The 17,249-nt window shown below is 36.3% G+C and overlaps 1 protein-coding gene across 1 annotated transcript in view; it reads left to right on the top strand.

Moving 5' to 3' along the window:
• The window catches only part of SLC49A4 (solute carrier family 49 member 4), a 90,499-nt gene that overhangs the window by 70,707 nt on the left and 2,543 nt on the right, over window positions 1-17,249 (top strand). The window contains exon 8 of the mRNA XM_086403182.1: window positions 11,746-11,928. Within this exon, the coding sequence (XP_086259308.1) occupies window positions 11,746-11,928 (183 nt within the window). The remainder of the gene's footprint in view (window positions 1-11,745; window positions 11,929-17,249) is intronic.

The raw sequence follows: 17,249 nt of genomic DNA, 5'->3' as shown, positions 1-17,249 counted from the left end.
TTTCTAGCAAAATTAATGTTTCTATTATTACTTTTTATAAATCAGAAGAATCTGCGTGAAAAGTATTTGAAAATATACACCTTAATTATAACAACATAATAAATTAAAAGCTATTAATTTTGTTCAACCCACGTGTTGTAAGTGCTACTACTGCTAGAACCTTCTAATGCAATTTTTTTGTAGTTCACTGATCTTGATATTACTGTTGCCATCTCTTCAGAAGAAAAACTGGATTATTGCATTCTATCTCAAGGTGTTCTATTTTCATATGTGTACAAACATCCTCTTGAAGGTTCTCAGTGGTATGCTTCTAATATTTCTGTAGGGAAACTCAATATTTAATATTGTATCATGTCTTCATTAATTGAATTAGCTGTAATAGGGAAATAAATAAACTCATGATTAGACATGTTTCAAAATCTTGACTCTTATGCTAAAACAAAACTATGAAAATACATTATTCACCTTATCTGGGAAATAGATGTCTAGCCTTGCTAGCCACGATTCACTTGCCATTTTTCACTGAACAGATGAGTACTTTGAAAATGACATTTTGAAAAATGTTAGCACTTTGGTGTTGGGTTTGTTGAAATAATGTAATTTAACTGTTTAACAGAAGATGCTTTGGGAGAGGTTCTTTAATGCAAGTTCCTAGAATGCCACGGTGGTGATGATGGGTAGTGGGGCATAAGAGGGAGATGATTAGCTAGACAGAAATCCCTGGAGGGTGATAGCCCATTAAAAGCTGACTTCAAATGGTAATTAAAGAAAGGGAATATATATGTTTGTATTGAAAATCATGTGAAATGTATAGACTAGAGAGTATCCTCTTAATATATTTTCATGCATTTTACCTTTGTTAAGATAATTATGTCCAATTTTAATAGCATGCAAAGAGATAAAAACAAACACTTGCCCAAAAATGAGGGGAAATGAGAAAACTCAGAAAGGGTGATGAGCATAATTAAAGAAATGCACATTATTATGGAAATTAGAGATTTTAAACTTTAAAGAAAGAAGGCTAAGTAGTCAATTATTATTTTCAGTTTTATGAACTAAGAGTGAATTACTCATGTTCGTGACTGATTAAGGGGCAAAAATAGAACAGGGATTAAAAGACGAGAATGGATTTATGAAAGGCTCAGCGAAATGCTTCTTACTGAAGAAGGTCTTGTAATTAATATTCATCCATGGAGATTTTCAAGGGAAACAAGTCTTCAGGTAGAACCTGTGTTTCTTGAAGGTGGAGGGTTTGACCAGATGGTACATGTTCCATGATTTAATAGCACATTGCCTTCTGCAGAACCGTATGTCATTCTTTGGGAGCTTAAGAGTTGCTGATAAACCTCGACCTATGATGTCTCATTTCCCAACCAGTCTACTCTGGGCCCACTGTTTCAGAGGATTATTAGTTGTGCTTCATTTCTGCAAGATAATAACTATGCTTTTCAGCCATAAGGGACTGTAAACATAACAGTCTTTATAGGACTGAATTCTGCCAACAAAGGGTCTAAACAAGAGACATGCACAAATTAATAACATGCAGAAAGAAAACCATCACCATGAATGAATACTGCAGCAAAATATGCCCCCTCCTCTTTTGAAACCCTTTCAGGTATTGCATGTTTAAATTAGTGATGGGTCATTAAGGCCACAGCAGTCATTTTTAGGAAGAAAAAGTGAGGCTGAGTTGAAAGGCACAGTTCAGTGATATAGAAATGTGTATTAGTATGTGTGTATATATAAATGTACATATGTATTCTATATATTCAATATGCTCAAAATGTATGAGGAACAATAGTTAGCAAACTTTTGAATGTTTACCCTGTGTCTTTACATATATATCTTTATTTCCAAAAGGAGTATTTTCATTTGCAATGTCAAGTTTTAGTTTTTATAAATATTTTTAATAAAGGTCTAATCTATAATAATTCCTAGTTAAGTTTCCTAACATTTATCATGAAGTAAAAATTCAGTCCATATGCACAATATTAAAAATTTGTCCAATACACCTTATCTTCGACAAAGGAGGCAAGAATATACAATGGATTAAAGACAACCTCTTTAACAAGTGGTGCTGGGAAATCTGGTCAACCACTTGTAAAAGAATGAAACTGGACCACTTTCTAACACCATACACAAAAATAAACTCAAAATGGATTAAAGATCTAAACGTAAGACCAGAAACTATAAAACTCCTAGAGGAGAACATAGGCAAAACACTCTCCGACATACATCACAGCAGGATCCTCTATGACCCACCTCCCAGAATATTGGAAATAAAAGCAAAAATAAACAAATGGGACCTAATTAACCTTAAAAGCTTCTGCACATCAAAGGAAACTATTAGCAAGGTGAAAAGACAGCCTTCAGAATGGGAGAAAATAATAGCAAATGAAGCAACCGACAAACAACTAATCTCAAAAATATACAAGCAACTCCTACAGCTCAACTCCAGAAAAATAAACGACCCAATCAAAAAATGGGCCAAAGAACTAAATAGACATTTCTCCAAAAAAGACATACAGATGGCTAACAAACACATGAAAAGATGCTCAACATCACTCATTATCAGAGAAATGCAAATCAAAACCACTATGAGGTACCATTTCACACCAGTCAGAATGGCTGCGATCCAAAAGTCTACAAATAATAAATGCTGGAGAGGGTGTGGAGAAAAGGGAACCCTCTTACACTGTTGGTGGGAATGCAAACTAGTACAGCCACTATGGAGAACAGTGTGGAGATTCCTTAAAAAACTGGAAATAGAACTGCCTTATGATCCAGCAATCCCACTGCTGGGCATACACACTGAGGAAACCAGAAGGGAAAGAGACACGTGTACCCCAATGTTCATCGCAGCACTGTTTATAATAGCCAAGACATGGAAGCAACCTAGATGTCCATCAGCAGATGAATGGATAAGAAAGCTGTGGTACATATACACAATGGAGTATTACTCAGCCATTAAAAAGAATACATTTGAATCAGTTCTAATGAGGTGGATGAAACTGGAGCCTATTATACAGAGTGAAGTAAGCCAGAAGGAAAAACATAAATACAGTATACTAACGCACATATATGGAACTTAGAAAGATGGTAACAATAACCCGGTGTACGAGACAGCAAAAGAGACACTGATGTATAGAACAGTCTTATGGACTCTGTGGGAGAGGGAGAGGGTGGGAAGATTTGGGAGAATGGCAATGAAACATGTAAAATATCATGTAGGAAACGAGTTGCCAGTCCAGGTTTGATGCACGATGCTGGATGCTTGGGGCTGGTGCACTGGGACGGCCCAGAGGGATGGTATGGGGAGGGAGGAGGGAGGAGGGTTCGGGATGGGGAACACATGTATACCTGTGGCGGATTCATTTTGATATTTGGCAAAACTAATACAATTATGTAAAGTTTAAAAATAAAATAAAATTGGAAGAATAAAAAAAAAAAAAAGAAATAGATGATATAAACTTACAGTATTAATAAATATAGTATAGTATTACAAATTTATTTTCTTTAATGATTTTCTTAATATTTTCTTTTCTCTAGCTTACTTTTTTTAATAACTTATTTTTATAACACAGTATATAATACATGTAACACAAAATATGTGTTAATAAACTGTTTCCTTTATCAGTGAGAAAAAAAAAAAAATTTGTCCAATAAAGTATATTAATGTTAATAAACCTATTCTTTAGGGAAATTTCTTGACTCTACTCCTTAAAATAATTTATGATTAAAATATTGTTATTTTATAATCCTTGTTTCATATTTATAATGCTTCTTAATAAAACTGTAAAAAAGTTTCTGTTAGTATCCTCTATGAAGCACCTGTAAGATTTTATTTTTAATATCCTAGTTAAGCTTTCTACCTACGTGTATCTAAATTTGTTATTGATCTGCTTAAATGAACCTTAGTCATCATCTGATATAACTTATTCAATAAATGAGCTCTTCCATTACAACCTAGATATATGTTCATATGACCACAACTTTAATGAAAACCTCCCTTTTTAAAAATTTTATTTTCAATTGAAGGATAATTACAGTATTGTGTTGGTTTCTGCCATACATCAACATGAATCAGCCTTCGGTATACATATGTCCCCTCCTTCAAGTCAGTGATGGCAAATTCAGGTTTCTTTTTTTTAGCCAGAGTCATTCTTTTTTTAATCAGGAAAATGTCTAGTCCTCCCTCCCACCTCCACCCCATCCCACCCCTCTAGGTGGTCACAGAGCCCCAGTCTGAGCTCCCTGAGTCACACAGCAAATTCCCACTGGCTGTCTGTTTTACATATGACAGTGTATATGTTTCCGTGCTGCTCTCTCCATTCATCCCACCCTCTCCTCCCCCAACTGGGTCCACAAGTCTGTTCTCTATGTCTGTGTCTCCACTGCTGCCCTGCAAACGGGTTCATCAGTACCATCTTTCTAGAGTCCATATATATGTGTTAATATATGATATTTACTTTTCTCTTTCTGATTTATTTTACTCTGTATAATAGACTCTATGTTCATCTGCCTCATTAGAACTGACTCAAATGCATTCCTTTTTATGGCTGAGTAATATTCCACTGTATATATATATATATATATATATATATATATATATATGTATATATGTACCACAGCTTCTTCATCCATTCATCTGTCAATGGACATCCAGGTTGCTTCCATGTCCTAGCTATTGTAAATAGTGCTGCAATGAACATTGGGGTCCATGTGTCTTTTTCAGTTATGATTTTCTCAGGGTATATGCCCAATAGTGGGATTGTTGGGTCAGATGATAGTTTTATTCCTAGTTTTTTAAGGAATCTCCATGCTGTCCTCCATAGTGGCTGCATCAATTTATATTCCCACCAACAGTGCAAAAAGGTTCCCTTTCCTCCACACTCTCTCCAGCTTTTATTGTTTGCAGATTTTTTTGATGATGGCCATTCTGACCAGTGCGAGGTAATATCTCACTGTAGTTTTGATTTGCAGTTCTCTAATAATGAGCTATGTTGAGCATCTTTTCATGTGTTTATTATCTATTGGTATGTGTTCTTTGGAGAAATGTCTGTTTAGGTCTTCTGCCCACTTTTTGACTGAGTTGTTTTTCTGGTATTGAGTTGCATTAGCTGCTTGAAAACCTCCCTTGTACCCAGCAAACCCACACTTCTGTCAACAACATAGGAAAATTAAGAAGTTGGGTTCTGAACGTTCATCTTTGAGTATATGGCTAAAGCCTTGTTTAGCTCTCATGGGAAAGCTGTATTACAGTATCATAGATATCTGCTAAATAAAGTGAGCACCAGAAATACTAAAGAAATCCTAGTGCATATTCTACAAAGGGCTTAGCAGTTGGTTTCCTTTTTGTCTTTTTATGAATGGGATTATACTGTTTTTCAAAAAAAAAAAAACACCTCCCTTGTTAATCAGCTCTGGATCCTAGGAAATTTTCTTCCTATCCAGCTGTAACTCATTTGGAGCAACACATCTCCCACAGAGCAACGTGGCCACATTCTACTTCCACTGGCAGCTCTCAGAACACTTGAAGATACCGGTCATGTCTCCGTTAGCCGTTAATCTAAACACTCCCCAATTCTCACAACCTTTCCTCATACATGGATTCCATACCACTAACCAGCATAGTCACTGCCTTCTAAACCTACCATAGCTTGTCGGGACCCTCCTTAAACAGTATTACTAGAATTTAGCACTTTCCCTGCTGCTTTTGTTGTTGTTTAGTCTTTTTAATTGTGTTCAACTCTTTTCTGACCCTGTAGACTAGAGCCTACCAGGCTCCTCTGTCCATGGCTGCACTTGGCACCCAATGGTAGGAGGCTGTGGCTTCTCCTTGCCTTTTTTGCTTCTTTTAAAGAGAATGAAGTAGAATTATCTTAATGCTGTGTGTATAAATGGCTGCTGAGCCCATAGGTGTCCATCATATTCCTTTAGATTAGGAATGATTTGAGGTTAGTGTCCTATTTACTGTTCCAGCATAGCTGCTTGCATATACAAGGCACTTGATAAATGATTTTGCAGAAAAGCTTAAGCTAAGTTTTCCCTTTTATATACCTAAGCAATAATTCTTGAGCCCATTTTACATTTGTCATGATTAAAGTTCATTGTTTTTTTCTGTAACCTTTTGGTGCTCTGTTTTTGATTCTGTTATCTGTCTTCTGTGCAGTCGCTTCCAGCTTTTTGTGTGGATTTGAGAAGCATTCCTTTTGTGTCAATACCATTGGATAAAAGAAATAAGAGAAAACTACTCTTTTCAGTCTGATACAGTGGCTTGGTGGGAAGTACACTTGATTCTGTAGATTTAATTATACTATTGTTATTAACACTGCTAACCTAACATTGGGTCTCCCTGATGGCTCATTCTGTAAAGAATCATTTTGACTCTCAGAAATTCAGTTACTTTGTCTTACTTTACCTGCCTTGAAGAGTTAATAGGATGGTCAAATATGACAGTATATTTAAAAGCAGTTTTAAAAGGTGTTTCAGAAATTATATAAATCCAAGATTTGAAGTTGTTATTGTTTTTGATGACATCTTGAGAATCTTATTAAATGTTCCGTAGAAATAGTTCTTCTCTGAAATTTTATGATTTGCTTTATAACTGCTAATCACCTAAGATTTGAGTGTCTTGGCTAATAAAAATGTATTCACACATAGTTTTACTTCCCAAAAGTCTAGTAATTTAGTTTGTCATTGGAAATGGGTGGAGAGAAGAGTTCTTTCAGGGTTATGATCTTAGTATTCTTGAAAAACATGCATTTAAGTGGGATCACAATAAACTGTGGAAAATTCTGAAAGAGATGGGAATACCAGACCACCTGACCTGCCTCTTGAGAAACCTGTATGCAAGTCAGGAAGCAACAGTTAGAACTGCACATGGAACAACAGACTGGTTCCAAATAGGAAAAGGAGTACGTCAAGGCTGTATATTGTCACCCTGCTTATTTAACTTATATGCAGAGTACATCATGAGAAACACTGGGCTGGAAGAAGCACAAGCTAGAATCAAGATTGCCAGGAGAAATATCAATAACCTCAGATATGCAGATGACACCACCCTTATGGCAGAAAGTGAAGAGGAACTCAAAAGCCTCTTCATGAAAGTGAAAGAGGAGAGTGAAAAAGTTGGCTTAAAGCTCAACATTCAGAAAATGAAAATCATGGGATCTGGTCCCATCACTTCATGGAAAACAGATGGGGAAACAGTGGAAACAGTGTCAGACTTTATTTTGGGGGGCTCCAAAATCACTGCAGATGGTGATTGCAGCCATGAAATTAAAAGACACTTACTCCTTAGAAGAAAAGTTATGACCAACCTAGATAGCATATTGAAAAGCAGAGACATTACTTTGCCAACAAAGGTCCGTCTAGTCAAGGCTGTGGTTTTTCTAGTGGTCATGTATGGATGTGAGAGTTGGACTGTGAAGAAAGCTGAGCGCTGAAGAATTGATGCTTTTGAACTGTGGTGTTGGAGAAGGCCCTTGAGAGTCCCTTGGACTGCAAGGAGATCCAACCAGTCCATTCTAAAGGAGATCAGTCCTGGGTGTTCTTTGGAAGGAATGATGCTGAAGCTGAAACTCCAATACTTTGGCCACCTCATGCGAAGAGTTGACTCATTGGAAAAGACTCTGATGCTGGGAGGGATTGGGGGCAGGAGGAGAAGGGGACGACAGAGGATGAGATGGCTGGATGGCATCACCGACTCGATGGACGTGAATTTGAGTGAACTCCGGGAGTTGGTGATGGACAGGGAGGCCTGGCGTGCTGCGATTCATGGGGTCGCAAAGAGTCGGACACGACTCAGCGACTGAACTGAACTGAAGTTATTTGGTGGTACACAGGTCTTTGTTTTTGGCAATGTAAATTACAAGCCTATGAAATTTTATTAACTTCTTGGAGAAAAATTCTGCATCAGCATTGTGTTTTGTTCTACTAAGTTACCTTGACTTTTTAATTGATAGGCAGTTTATTTTAATTTTAGTATCAGTACTATAGAAAGTCATGGAAATATTTAATGATCATGTAGTTTGAACCCTCTGATGAGCAGCAAATTATCTTGTCTGCCCGACTTTTAATAGATGACTTTCACCCACTGGATCTGCCAAACTAATGTGTAAAGATACTGTATCAGACTCTAAACTGAAAATTCAAATGGAAGTCAAATTCAGACTCATAATAATCAGCTTTTACTTTGTGCATGTCCCAGAATACTGGGGAGAATATTAAATCAATCCTGACACAGATAGTTTTCCCTCATTCTGATTATGAGGATCTTAATTTAACCCTTTCCTGTGTAAATTATTTTGATTCTTTAATTTCTATGATAACAAGTTATTTCACAAATCCATTTAGCATAAAGCAATCTTGTGATCAACATATTTATAGTAATTCAAGAAGCAAACACTGTGAATGAGAGAATTGAATGAACGTACTTGGTTTCTTTTTTATTTCTGTCCTCTGAAGTTATATCAGCAGTCTTAGCCCACTTATCCTACATATAACAAGAATTTTAATAAATGAAGTGGGAATATTTATGTCAAGGATCCTGGACCAAGGCTGGATTATATGGATCCTGGATGTAGACATCAGGTATGTGAGTCGGCTCTCACACTGATAACCATTTCTGAGTCAAGGAGCTAACAAAACTGCATAAAGTGGAGTTGGATCAGCTGCCAGTTAATTAGTTTACAATGACATTTCTCTTTTTATTTTATTAAATAGGTAAAATAGACACATAGTAAAAACTAAGTTCAAAAAAGCAGAAAAGGGTTTACAGTGAAAAATGTCTACTATCCTATGGCCCCCAATTTCCCTCTGTAGCGGCAACCCTGAATGTCAGTTTCTTAGGTATTTCCAGAAAATTCTATACATTTATAAATAAATGTGTGTGTGTGTGTGCGTGTGCATGTGCGTGTGTGTGTATACCTTACACTGTTCTGTACTTTTTTCATTTATTTATTTTTGCTGTCATTACCATCAGCAAATACAGTTGTTTCATTTTTAATGGTTGCGTAGGATACCTTTGTTTGGATGTTTGATAAATTTTTAAATAACCAACTCACAATTGGTGGACATCAAGCTAGTTTTTAATGTTTTCATACTACAAACAATATTGCAGTGAGTGTTCTGTATATATGTGTACTGCATAGCTGTGGGATAAATTCCTAGAAGTGGAGTTTCTGGATTAAAGAGTAAGTGCATTATTTGATAGATGTTCCCAAATTACCCACTACAAGATGAACTGTTTACAGTTTCATTCACAGTGGTTTTCAGACAGGATTCCCTGCTTCACCAGCCTCTACTTTTCTGAGACATCTCATGCCTCTTTTTTTCCCCACACCATGCTTGATAAAAATCAGTAAAATCAAATCTCTTTTCAAGACTCTACTGACAGTCCCCTTTGACTGTGTCCTCATTTCACCTTATCATTCTTTCTTTCCAACATGCAATTATTTTATTAGATTATGATTACTTTTCAGTTATCACACTTAAATTTTCCTGATTACAAATTGCATGTGAGGGTATATTTCCTTCAGAAATATAAATGTCAAAGGGATTATTTTTAAGCATATTTTTTAAAAACAGCTAATTCCATTAGTGGTTTGTGAACTCTTTCTTAGAAGTTGCACTCAGTTCTTAAGCGTTTGCATTTTCTTATCACTTATTTCAGTGTTTTATCATTGTTTTTATTTATTTTTTATTGAAGTATAGTTTATATTGTTGTGTTAATTTCTGCTGTACAGCAAAGTGATTCAGTTATAAATATATATACATTCTTTTTTAATCTTCTTTTCCATTATGGTTTATCATAGGAAATTGAATATAGTTCTCTGTGTTATAGTCAATGTTTTATCATCTTTACTATCTAGGATTATCTGTTTTGAGGTCAGTAGTGGTCTCTGCTCTGATTACCATGACTAACCATAAGTTAGTATAAAGTGTTTTTTAGATAGAATACACTTCTATAAAGCTACCAGTGATATTCCATCTCTAGATTTCCTAATGTACACTAATGAGTCATGTGTAAGGAGAATGTGTTGTTGATTTGTGTGATCCGTGTCCAGCAAACATACAATAAGCGTGAGGTGTTGGGTTTTAAGAAACTCTTGAAAATTGCATTATGTTTTAAATATGTTTATTGTATCTATTAGATGCTTCCCATTTAATCCTGTGTCTAATCTGGTCATCACTTTAGCCAGCAGTGTGTCCTTTATTCACCATCATCCTTTTGTCCTCTATTTCCATGTGTCTTCTAATCAAAGAAAGCCTAAGTAATCACCAACTATTTGTGATAGTAGAATGTGAAAAATATCTTCTAGTCCTGAAAGGCCAGTGTAATTGGAGGAGGAAGTATGAGTTGAGATTAATTAGAGAAATGCTGTTAGGAAACAGTGGATGCAGATTTTTTTTTTAACTTCTCCAACAACGTTAGGGATTATTAATGATTGCAATTGAGTATGGTAAATTCTGGTAATTTGATATTAGTTCTATGAATAATACATAACAGATTTAGAGTAATTCCCTCACTTTCTTCTGTTCCTCAATAGAAATTTTTTCCTTAACAAATATTTTTATTAAAAATATTTTCCTGGTAACTTTAAGGTTAAAATAATTGCTACTCACTATCATCAGTGGACATGATATACTTATTAGTCCAATGGGAGATGTTTTAGGTTTCTAAATAGGATATCTGTCTTTCCTCATTGATTCTGTGATTTAGTCGCTAAGTCGTTTCTGACTTTTGTGACACTGTGGTCTGTAGCCCACCAGTCTCCTCTGTCCATAGGGTTTTCCAGGCAAGAATACTGGAGGGGGTTGCCATTTCCTTCTCCAGGGGATCTTCCCAACCCAGGGATCAAACCCAGGCCTACTGCACTGCAGGCAGATTCTTCACCGACCAGCTACCAAGAAAGCCCGTTGATTCTGTATTCACCTTCAAATTAACATTTTTGAAGATTTGTATGCAGACAGTAGCATTAATATAATTATTTGGAGTGGGGCACATTTCTCTAACCATTCCTCTAAGAATAAGAACAGTGGCCTTGTTCAAAATTTTCACTATAGATTGAGTTCATAGGCTATTTATAGGCTAATCTGGGATCCCAGCCACTATTAATTATACATTTCTAGGTGAAATTTTTTTTCTATGTTCCAAAAATGTCATGTATTTAAAAAAAATTCTTGACCTGAAACTCATTCTAAAATTGAGGACTATTTCTATTTTAAGTGTTTCTCCAGGAATTACATAGTAGATAACTTTTATTTTGTGTTTGAAGGCTGTTATTAAACAGTCTTAAAATATGTAATTTTCAGTAATAATTAATGTCGCTTACATCTTTTCTTAGATTTTAAGTTTTCTTTAAAATTATAGAATGAGTCTAGATTTTGTGTTAAGTTGCTATATTTTATCTGTCCCTCAATATGCCAGGAGTGTGACTCAGGGGAAAGAACCCTTTAAATTGTAACAGTTAAAATTGTTTTTGTGCTTTAGAGTAATCCACCAAAAACATAAAGCAAATAAACTGGTAATCATTCCAGCTATAAAACCTTTTCCTATATACTCCCCAAAACCCGAGCGAAGAGCTGACAGATGTGTGAAGCTTTATCCAACTTCATCACTTGCCACTGAGAAGAGGTAAAATTCCAGAGTTAATACTCATGAAAGAGACACCAGAACATCCATCTGATATGACTCACTGCCACTCCTGTGAAACTGAAATGTTTGTGTTTTTATTTTAGTGACATTGTACGCCTCCTGTATTCTCCTGGGAGTGTTCCTGAATAGCAGTATACCTATATTTTTTGAGCTTTTTGTGGAAACTGTCTACCCAGTTCCAGAAGGAATTACTTGTGGAGTTGTCACTTTTTTAAGTAATATGTTCATGGGAGTACTTTTGTTTTTTCTCACATTTTATCACACAGGTAAGAAATTTGACTCTTCATTTACTATCTAAATGTGTCCATTAGGAGCGAGGTTTGTGGTGCTAATGTATAGACAATTATGTGATGAGTTCTAAGGTAAATCACTTTATTTGAGCTTTCACGTGCCAATAAAAGAAAATATCTTCAGTTGCTTTTCTTGAAATGCATCCTAGCCTAATGTAATGTACCCTAACCCCTCGCACACACCTGGAATTTCTGATTTAATTAACTTGGACAGGGGCCCAGCATTTCTACCTAACCCTCCAGGTAATTCTAACATGCTATTTCTCATTGAGAACCAATGATATCTTGCTTTAAAAAAAATTACTTTGACTCTACTGTCTTAACATAGGGTTGAAATTAAGGTCAGGGATATATATGTAGTTTAAAGCCTTATGGATAATGAGAAGTCACTCAAAGAGCAGATCCAGTGTATAGGACAGCTTGTCCAATGAACATTTTATGATTACAGAGGTGCTCTTTGTCTATGCTGTCAACACAGTAGTCACTAACCCCACAAAGCTAATGCAGCTACCAACCTGGGTTTTTCATTTTATTTCATTTTGATTAATTTAAATTTACATTTAATTGCTACATGTGCCTGCCGAATTGGTCAGTGCAGGTAGGTTAAAGTTAGAATCCAGGGGTATGCCTTTGAAGAAGAGGGAGGTCCTCACAAAAGAAAGGATTAGGGTCCTCAACCCACGTGGAGGAGCTCGCCTTGGACCAGAGGAGGTGGAGAGAAGGCAGTGTACAAGCCTTAGAAGCAGACATCTCTGCCAGGCACATTGCTCGGGGAGAGTTCCTTCTTGATGTCATCAACTTTTCTGCTTAGAAGCCAGTTCATCTATGATGAGCTTGTGGGAAGACAGTGGAGAAAGGGCCTAAGGAGAGAATGAAATAGCTTTTGAGGGGGTGGGAAGAACTGCTGCAGGAACAGCTGCAAAGCTCACTGGGCTTGTTGAAGGCAGACCCCACGGTGTTGGGGTTGGCAGCTTTGTAGTGACTCTGCTTTGCAGTTGCTTGGCTTTCTCTGATACTGTCTTTTCTGCAGTCCAGATTTTGTCTCCCTGGTTTAGAAATTAGGGGCCCAATTATTTAGGCTTCTTTTTCGCATGTTAAAATAAAGATCTATACTTATTTTATACTTCTACATGTCTTGTTTTTTATTTTGTACTTGTGAGTTGTAAATATAAATCTTTTATTAATTTTTATGAGGTTTCTGTCCCATTTTATTTCATCTTAAACAAATGAATATTACCACCTTTTTTTTTCCTGGTTGATGTTTTCTTAACTACTTATCAGATACCAGTAAATATGGGTAATTTGAACATGTAAGAATCTAATTTATAGGACTCAAATATAAGAAATGCTCTGAAATGTGACAATTCAAGAAACCTAATTATTTTCAGGAATCCTCACAGGCTTGTAATTGAAATAATAGTGACAATAACATCATTGACTCAAAAACAAATTTTTGAAACTTTAACAGCTGATGAAATAAAATCTCCCTGAGCTTTGGACAGCTTTTGGCAGAGCACTTTCACCTCACAGCAAAATCCAAATGCTATATTAATTTCTTACTATAATTAACAATAAACTAGATCATTTCTGTCAATCAGTAATTCAGGAAAAGAAGTTTTCAGCTTTGCTAAACCTGATATCCATTTGGTTTGCCCTATGAACGACAGTAATATTTTCAAAGGCGATCTTAATAAGGTCAGACCACTGTTCACTGTCCTCCTGGAAATGTGTGTTTCCATTAGAGGAAATGCCATCACCAGGTGTCAGGGTAAAGTCTTTGCCCCCAGTTAGTTTTCTAAATGGAATCATCTAACAATTATTACATTATCAGCTTTAACCCACTTCAGTAGTGTCACAGTTGACAGAGATGGCTGTTGCCCTTAGCAATGGTTTTCCAGCTCGCAGACACAGGTGGGCTGAGTAGTCCTTACAGCCTGGCTGAGCATGCACGGATTCTCCTCTAGAATGGAAATTGCTGTGTCTTCCCAGCATTTAAAAACATCAACAGTAGATGCCAGATCATGTTACCCTTAACAGACCTCTTGCACATGACCTGTAGAATATAGGAGACATGTATTTATTGGTCAGTTTAAGGCAGGAACCACTCCTGCGCTGTCTGACTGTGGAGGAGGCCAATGCATTCCTACCATTGTGCTCAGCCAGAAGAGAGTCTCTGCCGTTCTCCTGATTCCTGCATGTGGCAGCCTCCGATTTGTTCCGGTCAGTCAGTGCTCACTCCTCCTTTTGCAGGTTCTTGGTAACCAGATACAAGCAGACATTTGTGTTTCTTTGTCACAGGCAGTGTTAGAAACAGCACCATTTCTGTTAATTCCTATCTCACTGATATGATCGAGGGTTTATCTAGCTGGGGGAAGAAAGCTTCCCTCTTTGGGGTTGGTTTCTGATCACATGTTCTTACACATATCTGTATAGATAGAGGTTAAAGGTTTCTACCTAAACTCCATGACTACTGTGAAAAATAAAACTTTAAATAAAAATTAACCAAACAGGATGATTTTCAGGACCAAAAAAAAAAAATCTCAGTATGTTTTGACATTTTAGAGTTAATGAGAAAATCAGTGTGAAAGAGCTTTAACCAGGGCATGACTGGCACTCACTAAATTTTTTTTTTTCCTTCTGGATAATTTTTTCCTTTGTGGATAATTTTTTTTTTCTTTCTGGTGATGATAGGAATTTAAACATCTAGGCTTCTATTTTTTTAAAAATGTTTTTATATGCTTATTTTTCAATGTGTGTGAGGAATACAAACAAACCCACACCCCACAACTTTCTAAGGCTAAAAAGTTATTAGAAGTATGAAAACTCTGTTGAGATTCTTTCCCTTATGTTTATTTGATCTCCGCCCCCAGAAGTCCCACAGCAAAATTCAACATGCCTTATAGCCTGGGTGTGATGATACAGAAATGACAAATCTGAAAACAATTATGTAAAATTATTTCCTAAACTTTTATTTCCACAACGTGGTATGCTAAATGTTGAATATGATAAATTCCCTTCCATTAGAACCAGTGTTTGAATGTCATAATTTAGTCATTTTAAATTTGAAAAACTCACCCAGAAGTTAGTTATATGTCAGAATTCAGCTATTAGTTACATGATTGGAGAGTCTGATTTTTAATCATCATAAAGATTGGTGGTTTTTTAGATCACTTCTCAAGGCAGTACTAAACTTCCTGAGCGGAGTTCTTGTTTCCCCACCATGTGCTATCTGGTAGATGACTACATCAGATGTGGCTTTTCAGAGCCATACAGACTAACCCAAAATGACCACATTAGAGTGCTTTGCCTGGCAAGATAGGCTCTAGTATAGATTTGCCTGCAGATTATAGCCATTGCCATCATGGATGATGAATGTCACATGGGCTTCTATACCAATGCCACTTGACTTATGTGGAGCCCTAGGTCACAGAGTTTCCCCTGTTCTGTGTTGATTCTGCTTTGGAACCTGGGACCCTATCAAAGATTTCTTAGAGTTTGTCTGACTTGGGTTTTTCAGGGTCACTTTCAAAAAACGTTACTTGCTCCTTAATATAATCATATTTGCAAAACTGAGTTGCTTTCTATAATATTTGCTTTGCAGATCTCAGTGAGTTATTTCAGATAGCATAGTGATGTTTTATCCTAATGACTTCACATACAAAATCCATTTGAGAATGCTGTTATATTCTTTATATGCTCTAAAATGTATTCTAATGTTCTATTTTTATAGTTTGTAGCTCGTTCTGTAGTTTGTATTGTCTGGGTTTTGTTGTTGTTCTAGAAGCTCTGCAACAAGTTTTGGCTAAAAGCATTAAAGGTTTTTAATTCAGTCTTTCATTTTGAAGTAGCCAACCATGAATTTGAGGCTGCGTTGTGTGCTGAGGAGGGAGGTGTTGTCTGGTGGTTACCAGGAGAACAGGTTCAACAGATGTATACTAGTGAGAAGTAATTTTATATCTAAGAATAAAAACGCAATGTGACAGTAATTATTAGGTAATGTGTAATTAATGTAACTATTAGGTAATTAATGTGGGGTGAAGGGAGTATTACACTGTGAAATCATGGTGTCAGCTAGTTCTCTTGAGATACAGTGAAGACAGTTTTGTTAAATCACCATATTTTGGCTAAATCAACAAAGTAAGTAGAAGGCTGGTTTTGGAAAGTGTGTTATTCCAAGTTATTTGGAATCAGACAAATAAGTTGAAGGTGGTAGAAACTGAAAGTGTGGCATCACTGCAGGGAAAGATGAGGTGAGAAGTAGAATGGTTCATCCTAATTAGTTCAGTCCCAACAGAGCCTCAGCATTTTGTGCAGCGCCCTGAAACATAATATGTGTCTCACTGTAAATTTGTAAATTGACAGAGTCCTCAGGCTGCAGCACAGGAGATGGTCGAGGACCAGCAGAAATGTAGAAGCAAATCATGAGCCTTGGAGTAGGAATTTATATGCTCTCTAGTGAAAGGCAAAGGGAAGGAGTGTTGGAAAACCGTGCTCACTTTAAAAGATACAAAGACAGTTTTGACGGAAAAGGACTCTGTTGGTTTAATCATGTCATATGACCCTGGACTTCAGAGAACCACAGTTCACTTCACTCCTGCCAAGTCAAGTCAAACTTTTAAGCAAAGCCATTTCCTGCACATCAGAGCCACTTTAGCTGTGGTGTATGTGAATGGTTTTCAGTGGAAAATGCAGAATTTTTCCTCCCTGACCTTCTTCTCTCTAAACAATAATTTCTCAGAACACTGGTAGTTGGGTAAGCCAGATGAACTCACTGTAGAATGGACTTGGCTTTTCGGTGAGAGGTGTGTGCAGTAGTGAACATCAACCAACAAACCATGACACTGAAGAGCACTTTCAAGTTATTTCTAGAAATTTCATCTAAACCTAGGTAGAAGGAATCATTTTACAATGCTGATGAAATAAAGGTCTGCTTTGGCAATATTTGACTAATTTCTAGGTTTAATGAGAGCTAGGACAAGTTGATCGTTGTTACATGTGTGTTACCTTAGCTCCCATGAAATACAGTCTCTAAGGTTTAGAAAATGTCCTTGATGTAGATTTCTTGTCAAGTGATGTACTTCCTGAGCTACTGCTTTAAGCAAATTTTAAATTTGACTTTAAAGTCAGAAACGCTCACTTTTCGTATAAATGCTATGCTGTTATCTCTATTTTGCTGCTTTTTTTTCTCTTATTTTTCCACTGATTCTTTTTGCCTGTTAAAATTATCGTCAGAAATCCAGAGGCTATCTGGTTAATATAAAAGCAGAAAATGCTGGGTATGCCATTTCAGGGAATAT

The sequence above is a fragment of the Bos grunniens genome, chromosome 1 (genome assembly GCF_055505025.1).
Source record: "Bos grunniens cultivar Pamir isolate PY7600 chromosome 1, Bosgru_T2T1.0, whole genome shotgun sequence".
NCBI classification, from domain to species: Eukaryota; Metazoa; Chordata; class Mammalia; order Artiodactyla; family Bovidae; genus Bos; species Bos grunniens.
Note: the sequence above shows the minus strand (reverse complement) of the source record. Positions and strands in the feature narration are given on the sequence as shown.